We start from the raw sequence: 15,022 nt of genomic DNA, 5'->3' as shown, positions 1-15,022 counted from the left end.
TGTCAATTTTGTTGATATCTTTGAAGAACCAGCTTTTGGTTTCAGTGCCTTGATGTTTGTTTGTTTGTTTGTTTGTTTCCTATTTTTCTATTCTCTATTTCATCTCTGCACTAACCATTATTATTTCCATTCTTTTGCTAGCTTTTGGTTTGGTTTAGTTTAGGTTCCCCCCCCCCCCCCATTCCTTAAGTTGTAAAGTTACATTGTACATTTGAGATCTTACTTTTTTTTTGGTTAATATATTTTTTAAGATTTTATTTATTTACTTGACAGAGATCAGAAGTAGAGATCAGAAGTAGGCAGAGAGGCAGGCAGAGAGAGAGGGGAAAGCAGGCTCTCCACCCAGCAGAGAGCCCGATGCGGGGCTCGATCCCAGGACCCCGAGATCATGACCTGAGCAGAAGGCAGAGGCTTTAACCCACTGAGCCACCCAGGTGCCCTGAGATCTTAATTTTTTTTTTTTTAAGATTTTTATTTATTATTAACAGAGAGAGATGACAAGCAGGCAGAGAGGCAGGCAGAGAGAGAGGAGGAAGCAGGCTCCCCGCTGGGCAGAGAGCCCGATGTGGGGCTCGATCCCAGGACCCTGAGATCATGACCTGAGCCGAAGGCAAGCAGCTTAACCCACTGAGCCACCCAGGGGCTCTATAAATAGATATATAAATGTTTAAAGGAATATAAATATAAATGTTTAATATAAAAATGTTTAATATAAATATAAATATAAATGTTTAAAGGAAACATTTATAGTGATAGATTTCCTTCTTAGTATTGCTTTTGCTGTGTCCCGTAAGTTTTGGTATGTTGTGTTTTCCTTTTCACTTAAGTCTCTTAAGTATTTATGAATTTCCCTTATGATTTCTTCTTTGATGGGCTGGCTGTTTAGGAGCGTGTTGTTTAATAACCACAAATGCATGCATTTTCCAGTTTTCTTTCTGTTATCAATATTTAACTTCAATTCATTGTGGTTAAAGGGATACTTTATATGACGTTTATCTCTTAAAATCTGTTGAGATTTAATTTGTCGCCTAACTATTGTAGTCTGTCCTGGAAAATGTCCCATTAAAACTTGAGAAGTATGTGCATTTTGTGTTCTTGGGCAGACTGTTTTCTCAGTTCTAGCCGGTTTATTGTGTCGTTCCAGTCCTTTGTTTCCATACTTCTTTTTTTTTTTTTTTTTTTTTAAAGATTTTATTTATTTATTTGACAGAGAGAAATCACAAGTAGTTGGAGAGGCAGGCAGAGAGAGAGAGAGGAGGAAGCAGGCTCCCTGCTGAGCAGAGAGCCCCATGCGGGACTCGATCCCAGGACCCTGAGATCATGACCTGAGCCGAAGGCAGCGGCCTAACCCACTGAGCCACCCAGGCGCCCTGTTTCCATACTTCTGTCTGATGGTTTCATCCTTTATCGAGAATGGGATACTGAACTCTCCAGTTACTATTGTAGAGCTGTCTGTTCCTCCCTTCAATTCAGCCAGTATCTGCTTCATATATTTTGATGATCTGGTACTAGATATATAAATGTTTGTAATTATTGTGTCTTGCTGTATTGAACCTTTAATTAATATAAATTGTCCTTCTTTCTGTCTTATAATCTTTTTAATTTGAAGCCTCTTTTGTGTGATGTTACTGTTGCCACTCCTACTCTCTTTTGGCTGCTGTTTGCATAGAACATCTTTTTCCATCCTTTCATTTTCAACCTGCATGTGTCTTTGGATATAAAGTAAGGCTCTTATAGAAAGTATATTGTTGGAGTGTGTGTGTGTGTGTTTAATCCGTTCTGCCAATCTCTGATTGTTTTTGAGTAGAGAGTTTAGCCCATTTACATTTAAAGTAATTACTGATTTATAAACAGAAGGGACTTCTGTCATTTTGCTCTTTGTTCTTCATACGCCTTATAGCTTCTTTGTCAACTCCTCCTAGCATTTTGCAGATATTATTCTGTTGTCTTCCAGCGTAATCTTCTAGAATCTTTCATCATTAATGAGCTGTCTGGTATTATTCCTTAGTTTGGTGTCTGCTGATACACTCAACAATCAATAACATTTATTAAGGTCACTTTGATAATGCTGTGTATGCATTAATTCATTTAATTTTTAGAAAAATCCTATGAGTCATAAATATTACTTTTCTTCATATTCTAAGGGAGATATCTCAGGCTCAGAAAGCACAAACATAATTAGAATTCAATCCCAGATATTTTGAAATACAAATGACAGGATGACCATGACCGTGTACTGTCTCTCAGGTGCTACAGAGCAGTCAGACAAGATAGGGAAGTGGAGGTAGGTGTCTGATGAGACGGCGTAGATCCCACCCCACTCACCAAGAAGCAGTTTCATGGATCGCCTTCAAGGTCAGCTCTGAGAAAGTTTTTGCCGCATTTGAGGTCACAGACTCCTCCCTCTTGGACACATACATTTGCAGTCTGTAGAGGGAGGGAAGGAAGGCCTGTCACTTTCCTGAGCCCTCCTTTCTTGGAGTAGGAAGGAACTGTCTGTCTCCATTCAGGGCTTATGCAGTGTCCTCCTAACAAAAGCCAATGACAGAACATATTACCTTCTGTGATACGTGTGGAACTCGTGCTTATCAGAGGCCTGCTTGCTTCCAGTAATTACTTTTGGAAAAATGTCAGAGAAAATTGGCATTTTGGTGACTCTGGTGACATTGCTAAGAGGACTTAGCTCAACTCCAACAAAATTATAGAGGAAGCTTGAAATTCCAGAAACTGAGTTTCCAGATTTAAAAACTTTTTAACTGCACTTGGATGTATATCTGGAATTCAAGGGTATTGTAGTTTTGCTTCTGAATGTGGTTCCTCAGAAAAAGGAGCGACTCTGCTCGGCGTTCCACTGTCGCAGGCCGTCAGATTCCCTGGTCTGTGTGATCTCTGCCTCCTTTCCCCAAAAGAGCAACACCATCGTAGCTACGGTAGTCAAGAACAAGATTCATGTGTCTGGGAGATTCAGGTACTACCATAGCACTCTGTGTGTGTGTGTGTGTGTGTGTGTGTGTGTGTGTGTGTTCCGAAATTACTTCTCCCTCCAACTACCCTGGGATTTCCTCTACTCCTTCCCAGTTCACATCTACTTCTGAGTTACGGGAAGGCCTGGCAGCCCCTCTTCCATCCTCTAACCGGTACTTTCCAGAGTTTGGTTTGTAAGTATTAACTATGTCTGGGGGAGCAGACTTGGGAAGTGACTGACTCTACGGTCGTAACATCTCAAGAGTGTGAAAATTCAAATGAAATGTATGAATCTCTTTTGTTTGGTTTCTTTTTTTTTTTTTTTGTATTATTCTACTTTGTCCATTCTATGTGGACTTTGAGTTTTGATTGCAGTTTTACCCAAAGAAAAGGCATAATTTTTCCCTCAGCTTCTAGGAGGTGATTCCCAAGCTTTTGGAACGTCCTGCCTGTGGAGAGTGTCTTTGTTTACTGGGGGGCGTTGGACCACACCTGATGGTCTACACCAAGCAAGTAAATTAGTATAGGGCTTTAGAGTACACAGTATTTATTTGATTGACCTTTGCAAGAGCTGGCAACTTGCAACTTGCGCCAGCCATGCCACAGTCAACTATGTCTAGGTGACCCAAGTCCCAGACAAAACTCTGGACATTAGGGTGTCTGGATGGCTTAGTTGCGTGAGCATCCCAGTCTCGATTTTGGCTCAGGTCATGATCTCATTGTTGAGATGGAGCTCCACTTAGGGCTCTGTGCTGGGTGTGGAGCTGCTTAAATTCTCTCTCCCTCATCCTCTGCCCCTCCACCCACCTGCCCCGCCTTGTTTTAAGATTTTATTTATTTATTTGACAGAAAGAGATCACAAGTAGGCAGAGAGGCAGGCAGAAAGAGAGGGGGAAGTAGGCTCCCCACTGAGCACAGAGCCCGATACAGGGCTCGATCCCAGGATCCTGAGATCATGACCTGAGCTGAAGGCAGAGCTTAACCCACTGAGCCCCCCGGGTGCCCACCTCCCCTTTAGAAAACAACAACAACGAACTCTGGACATCGAGGTTTGGGTGAGCTTCCTAGGCTGGCAACACTCCGTGCCACCTCTTGCATGCCACTGATGGCTGAGATGAGCTCCGACCACTCTTCCAGAGGACGACTGGCAACTCCACGAATGAAGCTCTCCTGAAGTCTGCCCCATGTAGCTCTTCCCTCGGCTGATTTTGATCTGTGTCCTTATGCGATCATGAGCCATACTAGACTATAACAGCTTTCATTGGATTCTGTGGGTCCTCCTAGTGGTTTTGTCAAACTGAAGATGGTCTTGGGAACCCCCGAATTTACGATTGGCAACAGAAGTGAAGGTGGGCTTGGGAGCTCCTGAACTGTGAAGTAGTAGATCTATTTTCAAATCTGAGACTCCCCGTTTCTCATGTTTCTTATCTGAAGAAGAGGGTAGCTCTGTTTCCAGGGTTACTGTGACGGCTAAAGAAAGTGACAGGTACGGGGCAGCTAGACTAGTGCCTTGCCTGTAACGGGACTCTGTAAAGGGTCTTCCCTAAGGTGCTGATCATTTGACTTTTCAGCAGAGAATACCACAGTATCATGTGCAGGGATATTTGCACAAACTGTCACCACTGGTGATATTGATCAGTAGCTCTTGATTTGTTCTTTTTGGCTCAGATGCAGGATTTCCTGTACTCTTGGCTGGGTATGATTAGATGCCTTTCCAGAAGATACACAGTATTTATCATTTAGGAGCTGGTATAACTTCGGCACAGCATGGTTGATGCACAAGATGGACAGGCCAAATGGTAAGAATTTTTGTTTGTGGCATTTTGAGTTTGACGTGGCTTTGGATACTCCGCACTGACGTCTGTATATGGACGACACTGTTGAGACTAGTGGGAAGTCAGTTCTTCACCTACAGAAATCAGAAGACGTGAGCTCGCCTAGACCGCCCGTGCTATCGGGAGCCGTTAAGATAATGGGAGGAATGGCTCTCCCTGTGGCACTTGTATTGTTTTAATTATTATTTTGCCAGAAGGGACGAAAGCTCTGTACGTAACACAGAACGCTCAAGGGCAGAGCCGGCTAACGCTCGAGGTCCGCATGTTAAGTCTTTCATGTCCCCGTATTTGCCTTGGAGCAGTTTGCTGGGCTGTACGTGGGTAGAGAAGTAGTGGACAGCTTCTCCGCACGGTGCTCGCCATGCACGCTTTATGTTGAGGAAGGTTGAGGCACATAAAGAACTTGGAGCACACGAATTATCTCCTGTAGCTTTCAGACCCGTTAAGCAAAGGGGGTTAACTTAGGAATATTACACTTAAGTAGATCCAGGGGTGAGAAAAATCTCTTTGCCCTCCAAGCTATTTGAGAGACACCCTGGTGATTACGAGTTCTTTCGTTTTTCCGGCTTGACAGCTAACTGTGTGTGACAGCGTAACGACCACAGGGCTTGAACACCCACAGGCTGGAATCTTGGCTCTTCCACACAGAGGATAGGACCTTGGCATATTTGTTACTTGGCCTTCTTGGAGTTTTGCCCTTGTATTAAAGATGAGAGTCCAACCACATGAGTTTTGTTTAAGGGGGTTACACAAGCCAGAGAACCAGACGTAGTGCCGCGTGCTCAGTAGGACGCTGCATAATTGGTGGCCACTGCCGACGCCCTGCAGGCCTCCCCTTTCCTCCCCACCGTGTTGGTGGTTCGGTTGTCAATGCTCTTCCTTGGCATTGAGAGCTTGGTCGTCACTACTTGAAATTTTGCTTTTTAGTTTTATCAGAATTCTACAGAGACAGTTTAAAAAGTCAAAGTTCATTACAAAAATCAGCAGTTCCTTGTATTTTCCTCAAACATAGCTCCTTCTCCTCTCAAGCAACGACCACCTTCAAATTTGGGGTGATTATTTTGGTATTTGTCTTTACGTCTCTAAATAACATGCTTAATGTTGCTGCTGTTCACTGTTTTTTTCTCATTGTCTCTTCATACGATGGAAGATGAGATGAGGCTTTCCCTGCGCTTGCTCCCCACCTTCCCTGTGCGTCCACCGCAGTTCTACGCGCTACAGGACCGGACGGACACTGTTCACTGTGGGGCAGTGCAGTCGTCTATGTTTGCCGTTTGTTTCCAGCGTGCCTTCTGGTTTCCTTAGAGTTAATATTTACTTGTTTTTTTCTTTGTCTAGATTTCTGTATTCTTTAGCTAAGTGAACTCTCAAATTCTCTGCCACCTGTATCTCCTCTCAGGTGGGTTGGGTTCTCTGTCATGTTCATCTATTTATTTATTTTTTAAAAATTTTAAACTATTTTAATTCAATTAAAATAGTTTATATTAAATAAATAATAAAATAGTTAATATTAAATTAGCATACGTTATTGGTTTCAGAGGTACAGGTCTGTGATTCATCAGTCTTACATAACACCCAGTGCTCATTACATCACATGTCCTCCTTACTGTCCATCACCCAGGTACCCCATTCCGCCACTCCCCTCCCCTCCAGCAGCCCTGTTTGTTTCCTATGATTGAGTCTCTTACGGTTTGTCTCCCTCTCCGGTTTTGTCCTGTTTTGTTTTTCCTCTGTTCCCTGACGGTCCTCTGTTTTGCTTCTCAGAATCCACATTATTGAGATCATATGATAATTGTCTTTCTCCGATTGGCTTATTTCACTCAGCATAATACCCTCTTGTTCTATGTATGTCATTGTAAATGGCAAGCTTTCATTTTTTGATGGCTGTGTAATATTCCTCTGTGTGTGTGTGTGTGTGTGTGTGTGTGTGTGTGTGTGTGTTTGTGTGTGTGTACCACCTCCTCTTCATCCCATTCATCTGTCCACGGACAGCTGGGATCTTTCCATGGTTTTGCTATTGTGGAAGCCACTGCTGTAAACATTGGGGTGCATGTGCCCCTTCGGATCACTACATTTTTATCTTTGGGGATAATACCCAGCAGTGCAATCGCTTGGTCATATCTATTTTCAGCTTTTTGAGGAACCTCCCTACTGTTGTCCAGAGTGGCTGCACCAGCTTGCATTCCCACCAACAGTGTAGGAGGGTTCCCCTTTCTCCACATGCTCGCCAAGATCTTTCGTTTGCTGACTTGTTAATTGTAGCCATTCTGACTGGTGGGAGGTGGTAATCGCAATGTGGTTTTGATTTGTATTTCCCTGATGCCGAGTGATGTCGAGAGTCTCCCCGGAGGCACTTTCTGGCCTACCTGCTTTGGATACACAGCTGCCATACTGGGCCTTCCTTGAGGTCTCCCCTGTGTGGGGTGTCTTATTTTGGGGATCCTGTCTCATTCAGGCGAAATATCCTCCAGAAGAGTCCTGAGAAGGGTTGTGTGGAAGGTCCAATTTATTGAGAACTTAAATTCCTAAAAATGTTCTTATTCTCCTTACACACTTGATTGATAGTTCAGCTGGGTATGGAATTCTCTGTCGCGCTCTGGGCCCTGTGCCTCAGCGCCACTGAGCTTTCCATGTGGTTTTTGAGACCCGACAGGCATTCTGATCCTGAATCCTTTGTGTGTGGCCACATTGCCCTTGCTAGGATCTCCTTTTGTCCCCCTTGTTTTGAAATTTCACTGAGATGTGCCTCAGGCAGTGTGACTGTTCTTATCCTAAGTCTACCCCTTTAATCTGGAAACTCAGGGCCTACACTTCATAAAATGTTTTTCCAGGATTATTTCACTGAGGATTTCTTCTTGCTGTTTTTTCTCCTTTCTTTCAAAAACTGGTGTTAAAGTTAGGTCACTTGGGCAAGTCCTTTATTATGTATTTTTTTAGTAACTTCTCTCCTGTTTTCTTTTTAATCTACATTCTAGGAAATTCTCTTAATTTTTTTTTTCTTTACTTTACTGTGAAATCTCTCATCTTTGCTTCTATAGTTTTAAAGTCTAAGGTTCTTTTCAGTCCTTGAGTGCTCTTTTGTATAGTAACTTTTTTGCAGATACAGTATTGTCTCATTTTTCTGAGGACAACTGTTTCAGTTCAGTTGTTTGGGTTTTTATCTTGTTTAGTCTGCTGTTTTCTCCTTGCCTATGCTCTGTTTCCTCTGTTACTTTTTTCCTTTGGCTTTAGTTCTCTTGTTAGTTCTCTGCTCATATTTAAGTGGGAAACTAAAAAACGTATTGAAAGTCCTAAGTGTATGGACTGGGCTTGACTTCATCTTAGAGAAATCTAGCTGAGTCATTGCCTTGGGAAAACCCAAATAGTATTTTTCAGTCAGTCCTCTTGGGCTGGCCAGAAGGGTCACCTTTTTTCCCCAGGCTACATGACCATCGGGGGTGGGAAAGCAGGCAGGGAACAGGGCTGTTCTGAACTCTCGTTTCTGATATGATAGTCCTGTTCTCAATTCTACCTGCTACCCCATAGTCCATGGGTTTTCCCTCTTACTGTCTTATGAGAATAAGCCTCCTGTCTTCTGCTGGGGAGGGTGGTTGGGCAGCTGCTCAGCTGCATGGATATGCAGGGTATGGAGGGAACTTGGGTATGGAGTGAACTTGGGATTCCAACAGTTTCTTACATAGAATATAGACCTGTCTTTGGGGCTTTTTTGAGGGTGTGGGTTGAAGTTGGCACTTCTTCTGCCCCTACTTCCCGAGGTGACTGTGCCACCAACTCCCAGGCCTGTGGGGAATTCTGAGGCATAAGTCAGGTGGAATCCAGGATTTTTCTGTTTGCTGGATTAAGATGCAGTGCCCCGGGTCTGCTAAGCCAGTGACCGCCTATCCGTCATCCATGCAGCTTCTAAAAGTTTGATACTGTTTTGTCCTCTCCTCATCTCTTTGCGTTTACAGGTTTATGTGTCTTGCAGATACACCTTCGGTGTCACTCTCATAGGATATCAAGAAGTGAAGCACAGGCATGTGTTTAATCTGTCATCTTGGATAGACTCTTTTTAGACACGAAAGTAATAAAGAATCTATTTGCCATTATTCTGTTCAGTGACATTTTCCCTCTGTGAAAGAGAAAATAATGAGACAAGACCCCCGGTAGCTGCCGTTTGTTGTGGACGATGGGACCCGTAGCACCCGCCCGCCTGCCCTGCAGGGCCGCGGAGCCCGCTCTTTCAGCCAGGGCCAGCTTTATCCATACCTCATTGCGCTTGTGTGTGTGTTTGAGCTTCTGAGTGTATCTGTAATTCTGCATAGAGTTGCCTCTTCCCTTACTGTTGGGTTTGAGGCGCTCCCGAAGCAGGGTGACCTCCCGTCTCGGCATCCTGAACCTCGGATTTTGTGATTTGGGGTTTTACTCTCGTCTGTGCATCCCTGTCTTTCAGCGCGTCTCTCTACCCGCACGTCAGCGCGCGCCCTTTCAGCTTCCGCCTTTTTCCGGAAACAGTTTGACTTTTTCTGAGTTGTTATTTAACATTATTCTGATTATCTTCGGAGGGGGCATAAATAGATTCATTTTGTCTTAGGAGTCTGGTGGCTTGCTGTGAAGTTGAGAGTCACCCACCGTTCTAGACTGAGTATTTGGGTCCGTTCAGAACTCACATGCTGAAGGCCTAACCCCCCAGGGGGTGTGTACTTAAGACAAGGGCTCTCAGGAGATAATTAAGGTTCAATGAAGGTCATAAAGGTGGAGCCCTGATCTGGTGGGGTCGTGTCCTCCTAAGAAGAGACACCCCCACACACACACTAAGAAGGGAACCGGTGAAGCCACAGCTTGTGCCGGGAGCTTCGTCTTCAACTTCCAGCCTCCGGACTGTTGGAAAAGTAGTATCTGCCGTGTCAGCCACCCAGTCTGTGGTATCCGGTTACGGTAGATACCGAACAGCTAATACACCCGCTTTTCTTAGAGGTTAGCAATCCGTGGTCAGACGTTAGCCTGCGGTTGTTGTGTCTGCACAGCCGGCGTCCTCCGAATCCCACGGGCAGAGGGGACCAGATCGTCACCGCATCAGGGGTCAGGGAACCTAGCCGCCTACCGCAAGTGACTTTCTTCTTCTTCTTCTTTTTTTTTTAAATGAAATCATTGCCATTGGTTTGTGAAAGTTGTGTTTCCAGAACATACGTGTGTGTGTGTGTGTGTGTGTGTGTGTGTGTGTACACGTACTAGACTGAGATACAAAATGTATTTGTTGTGAGTTGGGGTGAAAAAAGATTTGAAGTCTGCAGCTGTAGTTTAGGCTAGTCTTTTTGTCCCTGCTGGAATACCCGTGGCACGTGATGCTTGTTGGAGTTTGAGGGAGAACGAAGACCAGGAGGACGGACCCTGCAGCGTCAGCCTTGGGAATCCAGAAAGGGACCTAGAGATCCAAAGTCCGCAGGGAGAGGCATGGGATGAGAATTCGGTTATCCGTCTCACCCGCGAGCACAGCAGAGGGCCCCTAGGAAGCCCTTTCTAGTAGGGCCAACTCCTGGGGGCATGGGAGTGACTTAGCACATCTTCCTCTGCACTCGTATAACCTGACTCGCTGAACACACCACGTCAGATTATAATTATTTTTTAAATGTCTGTGACTGGGCCAAGGCCACCGTTAACACTCCGTAAGTGTCTCAGGCGGGAGGAGGAGGTGGCCGCTGTCATTTACCGTCACACACGGGAGTGACCACGTCTATGCCTGCGGCAGCCGGAGCGGCACCCGGCTGCAGTGAGGTGTGAGCGCGGCGCCGCCTCTCGTGGCCGCACTGCGAAAACCACACTCTGCCCCACGGCGCCCGCAGCAGCAGCGTCGCATCCTCGAGGTGTGGGTAGTGGGGGTGGAAGTTTTCTTCCCCGTGTGGCCTTCCGGATTCGTTAGACGTGAGGGGACGGGCTGGGCCCCGTGTCCCCGCAGTGCCGGCATGAATTCCTAAATGAGTCAGCTACGGGCAGAGGCGACAGCAGTAGTGTCGGGTGTGGGGGCTGGGGAGGTCCCTACAGAAGCAGTTCGAGGTCGCCGTTGGCCAAGGGCTGGGGACTGAGGTCCCGCGCGGGTGACCCATCGCCGTCTGAGGGATTCGGGACGACTTCCCCGAGCAGAGGGCGTGTGTGAGGGGCCGTGAGTCGCCGGAGGCGTCCGTAGATGGAGGGCGTAGGACAGGAGTCCCGAGGGAGCGGGTCGGCTCGTGGAGAGCCTCGAACCGAGGTTCGGTGTTTCCGCTGGAGGCTCCCGGTCACGGGGCTCCGAGTCTGCAGGAGGTGGGGGTGGCCAGACGGGGCCTCGGGAGACCCAGCAGCCGGGGCGCGGTGGCGGGTCGCGGGAGCAAGGGCCCGAGTCCCAGGCCTGTGTCGGGACCACAGAGATGCTGCTCCCGGGGAGTCGCGGCACCGGCCGGCGTTCGGGGGTGAGGGGTCTGGGCGGGGGGCGGCCCCCCTTCCCTCTGGAGTCCGGTGCTCCGCACCAGGGCCGGCCGGTTGCGTCGGTGGCAGCGGAGGACAGAGAGCGGCCTGTCCCCGGAGGGAGAGCGGCGGGGAGGACCGGATTTCGTTATCACCGGGTGCGGAGTTCGTGGAGGCCCCGGGGCACATCTCAGAGGACGGTCTTATCAGAAGATAATTTCTCGTGACTCGTAGACAGACTAAACTTTGACATTTATTTGGTGCTTTTTTTGCACTAGAAGCCTCTCAGCTGGTGGGTAAGAAAAATCAGATGTCATTGAAATTCAGCATATTTTAATATTCCGAATCCAAGAAGCTCTCCATGCTCCAGGTTTTCTCGGCTAGAGCACGAAATTGTTACTTCACTTGGTTCATAATCAGGGTTTGTAGAACAGCAGCTTCCAGAACGAGTTTTCTGGTCATAAATCGGGCACTAGGTGTTCTGTATTCACACACGAGGTCCAGAACAGAGGCTCTGAGTCCGAAGCCTGATTCCTTCGGAGCTCCCTCGACTTGTTTTCTGTTTTCTTCATCCCTGGTCATTATTCGACAATGACTTTTGAGAAGCAATTTTCTTAAAAGAGTCCAAATTGGATTATTCCCTTTAGTGAATTGAAATTCTTAACGAGCCTTCCACTAACGAGGTATTGTATTCATGTTAGGTTAAACAGGCCAGTTCGAGCATTTAGTCAGCGTTTCAGAATTAGAAGTCATTGATTAAAGCTTCCCTAATAACTCCGGCAACGTTTAATAATAAAACGGGGCTCACTAGGTGCTGCTGACACAACCAAGAAAATTCATCGCAAATAAAAAGTGGCAACAGCAGGAATTAGAAATTAGCTCATCCATTAACACATGATAAAGCCAAAACCATTTAATTAATCTTCTTTCAGTGACGCGGCTGAGGATGAACTTGACGTGCGGTTCCAGGGCGAGTTCTGTCCTCAGCACCAGGGTCTTCCTGGCGCAGCACAGCGGCAGCCCTGGGGGGCAGAAACTGCGCCGACTGCCATGCTCTGCTCTGATACGGACCCGTATCTGAGTGTGAAAGCATTTTCTTTCACGTGATAGGGAGAAGAGAAATTCAGGCTTATTTTTGAATTTTTAAAATATTTATTGTGATTATTTTTTAAGGGATGTTTTTCCTTCTGACCCGACTGCTTTTCCTTTGCAGTTTAAGGTCGGCAGCGAGTGGTGGACGTGGATCGATTACGACCGCTTCCAGGAGCTGGTGCGGGAGTACGAACACAGCGGGGGCTCGGCCACCTTCGGCGCACAGGACTACATGGCCAGAACCCCGCGCTGGGCCGTGTTTGGTGCCCGCGAAAGAGGCTTTGATCCCAAGGACACGAGATATCAGAGAAAGAACAAGTCAAAGGACATTTCCGGATGTTGAGATTATCTGGCTGTGGGGCCCCGAGGGTTCTCCCTCCACCCCCCACCGTGATTTTTCCAAGGACACATTGCCCGAGATCGGTCTCACGCAGAGGAGGCTGTAAGGCGCTTGGGGACGCGAGTCGCATCCGGGGTTGGGGAGGCAGCAGCCCCGGCATTGCTTTGCGGAGCTCAGGCCCTCTCCTGACCTGACTCCCCAGAGGACCGTTGCAGGGCAAGCACACGGTCCTTAGAGTGAAACTGGTGGCTTTGAATTATAACTTGTAGGAAGCCGGAAGGCGGTCCTGGGCTGTTGTAGGGAATGGGTATGTGTTCCTCTTCCCCTCCTGGGCTGTGCGCCTTTATGGCCTGTTCCTCCCGAGGTAAGTGGACCTGCTCCCTCCCAGGCCGCCCGCCCCTCTGTATCTGGAGTAACGCCTCCCGCGAGTCACTCAAATTGCCGTAATTCTAGACTTTTTAATACTGCACAGATTACATTAAATTTTTGCCTCGTACCAGCCCTTTATGACATCGAGTGGATCTAAAAGTCCCAACGCCTCCCCTCCTCGTGCAGATCAGATGGCCTCAGGAGTGAGGGCCCCGTGGGCCTCTGAGCTGCTCCCTCGGGGGGCGTGCCCTGTGGTGCCCTGGAGGAGTGAGTCCCTAGACAGGCTTTGAGACCGGGTGCGGTTTGCTTTGGTTTAAAAAGTCAGTGTTTAAGCCCCATCCTGCCCCACAGAGCTGGTCCCACCCTCTTCTCCCTCTTGTCGCTTCCGCTGTACACAGTCTGCTTTTAGGGTTCAAGATTTTTCTAATTGAAAACATCATTAAATTCTGAATAGTTTTTTAAAATATCATAATTATTTTGAAAAATTCTCTATCCTAAAAATTGAATTAATAAAATCTTTTCTAAAGACTAGACTTTCCTCTTGAGTGTTTATTTAAAGATGCTTCCAGTCCCGTGGTCCGAAACCCTAGCAGAGTTGACCTCTTCTTTACGTGTCAGCAGTGGTTGTAAACCCTCTGTTTTCTGCCGAAGTGAAATTCCCAGATGACGCAACCTGCCTCCTCACTCAGAAAACCAGGCTCGGGATTCATACCTGAGCGATGTGGCAGGGGCCGGTGGCAGAGCATCCCAGAAACCTGCATCCTTCTCGAACGCACCTCCACGCTCAGGTGTGGTCTCCTGTTCCGGTGACTTAGGAGACAGACGAGACAGGACTGGTGCAGGCCACTGAGGCAAGATCTCACTGAAACCCAGGTGGGTTAACGTCCAGTGAACAGAAAGTAGATGAAGTGTTAGAAAAGCAAGTGCTGGGGCTGAGCGGGAGGCCAGCGGCGCAGCATGCAGGGCTTTGGACCATCCTCAGCCTCTTTTTCAACCACGGTAAGGACCTTTGCGAACGCATTTTCCCTCTCAAACAAAGAAAGTATAGGCAAAGTGACTAAAATCCATCTATTTTAGAATTTTGACATTTAGGGCGCTTGGGTGGGTCAATGGGTTAAGCCTCTGCCTTCGGCTCAGGTCATGATCTCAGGGTCCTGGGATGGAGTCCCGCATCGGGCTCTCTGCTCAGCAGGGAGCCTGCTTCCTCCTCTCTCTGCCTGCCTCTCTGCCTACTTGTGATCTCTGTCAAACAAATAAATAAAATCTTTTAAAAAAAATGTTGACGTTTAACCAGACCTTCACAATGAATTGAAAATCATCGGTTAAGAGACAAATCAATAAAATTAACTGTTGACTTCTCATCAGAAACCATAGAGGCCAAAAGATAGTGGGGTGGTGTCTTCAGAGGCCCAGAAGAGAAGGCTTTCAACCAACCATCCTTTGTCTAAATCCTCCTTCGGAAATAAAGGAGACATCAAGACATTTCCAGGTAAACCAAAAGAGAGAATTCACCTGCAGACCTGGCCCACGGGAACACTGTGGGAGTCCTTTAGGCTCTGAGGAAGAGCACCCTGGGCACGAACTCAAATCCACGGGAAGGAAGGAACACCAGGAAAAGTGCCTACACAGGTTTGTGAAAGACCGCACCACCGTATTTTGGTAACTCCTGTTGTAAAGCAAGTATTCCAGGACAGGGATAGCGCCGCGGGGTATCGAGGACCTGGGCTTGTTGGAGGGAACCCTGACTGCCCGCGGAAGAGATCGAGTTAGTAGGAATGCAAAGTAGATCGTTTCAAGTTGAGATGTTAATCGTAATCCCAAGGGCAGCCCCTAAGATAATGAATCTTTACAACCTGGTCTCCCCGATTCCTCTGTGCGGGCTTTTCCCGCCGCACCAAGCCCATGTCCCACAATTAGATCCTGACTCTGTCTATGCAGAAGTCAGGTGAGATCACACGGGTTAAGGGCTCAGCCCCACAAGGCTGCCTCTCTCCCCTCGGAT

General features: G+C 47.1%; 1 protein-coding gene across 2 annotated transcripts in view; it reads left to right on the top strand.

The window, feature by feature from the left end:
- Window positions 1–13,551, top strand: part of LOC131819907 (S-adenosyl-L-methionine-dependent tRNA 4-demethylwyosine synthase TYW1-like) — a 201,359-nt gene extending 187,808 nt beyond the window's left edge. For both annotated transcript variants that reach the window (XM_059155321.1, XM_059155322.1), the window contains one exon: window positions 12,433–13,551. In XM_059155321.1, coding sequence (XP_059011304.1) covers window positions 12,433–12,654 — 222 coding nt within the window. In that variant the 3' untranslated portion in view covers window positions 12,655–13,551. The remainder of the gene's footprint in view (window positions 1–12,432) is intronic.
- Window positions 13,552–15,022: the final 1,471 nt, after the last annotated feature.

Source organism: Mustela lutreola, chromosome 17, assembly GCF_030435805.1.
Source record: "Mustela lutreola isolate mMusLut2 chromosome 17, mMusLut2.pri, whole genome shotgun sequence".
NCBI lineage: Eukaryota > Metazoa > Chordata > Mammalia > Carnivora > Mustelidae > Mustela > Mustela lutreola.
Note: the sequence above shows the minus strand (reverse complement) of the source record. Positions and strands in the feature narration are given on the sequence as shown.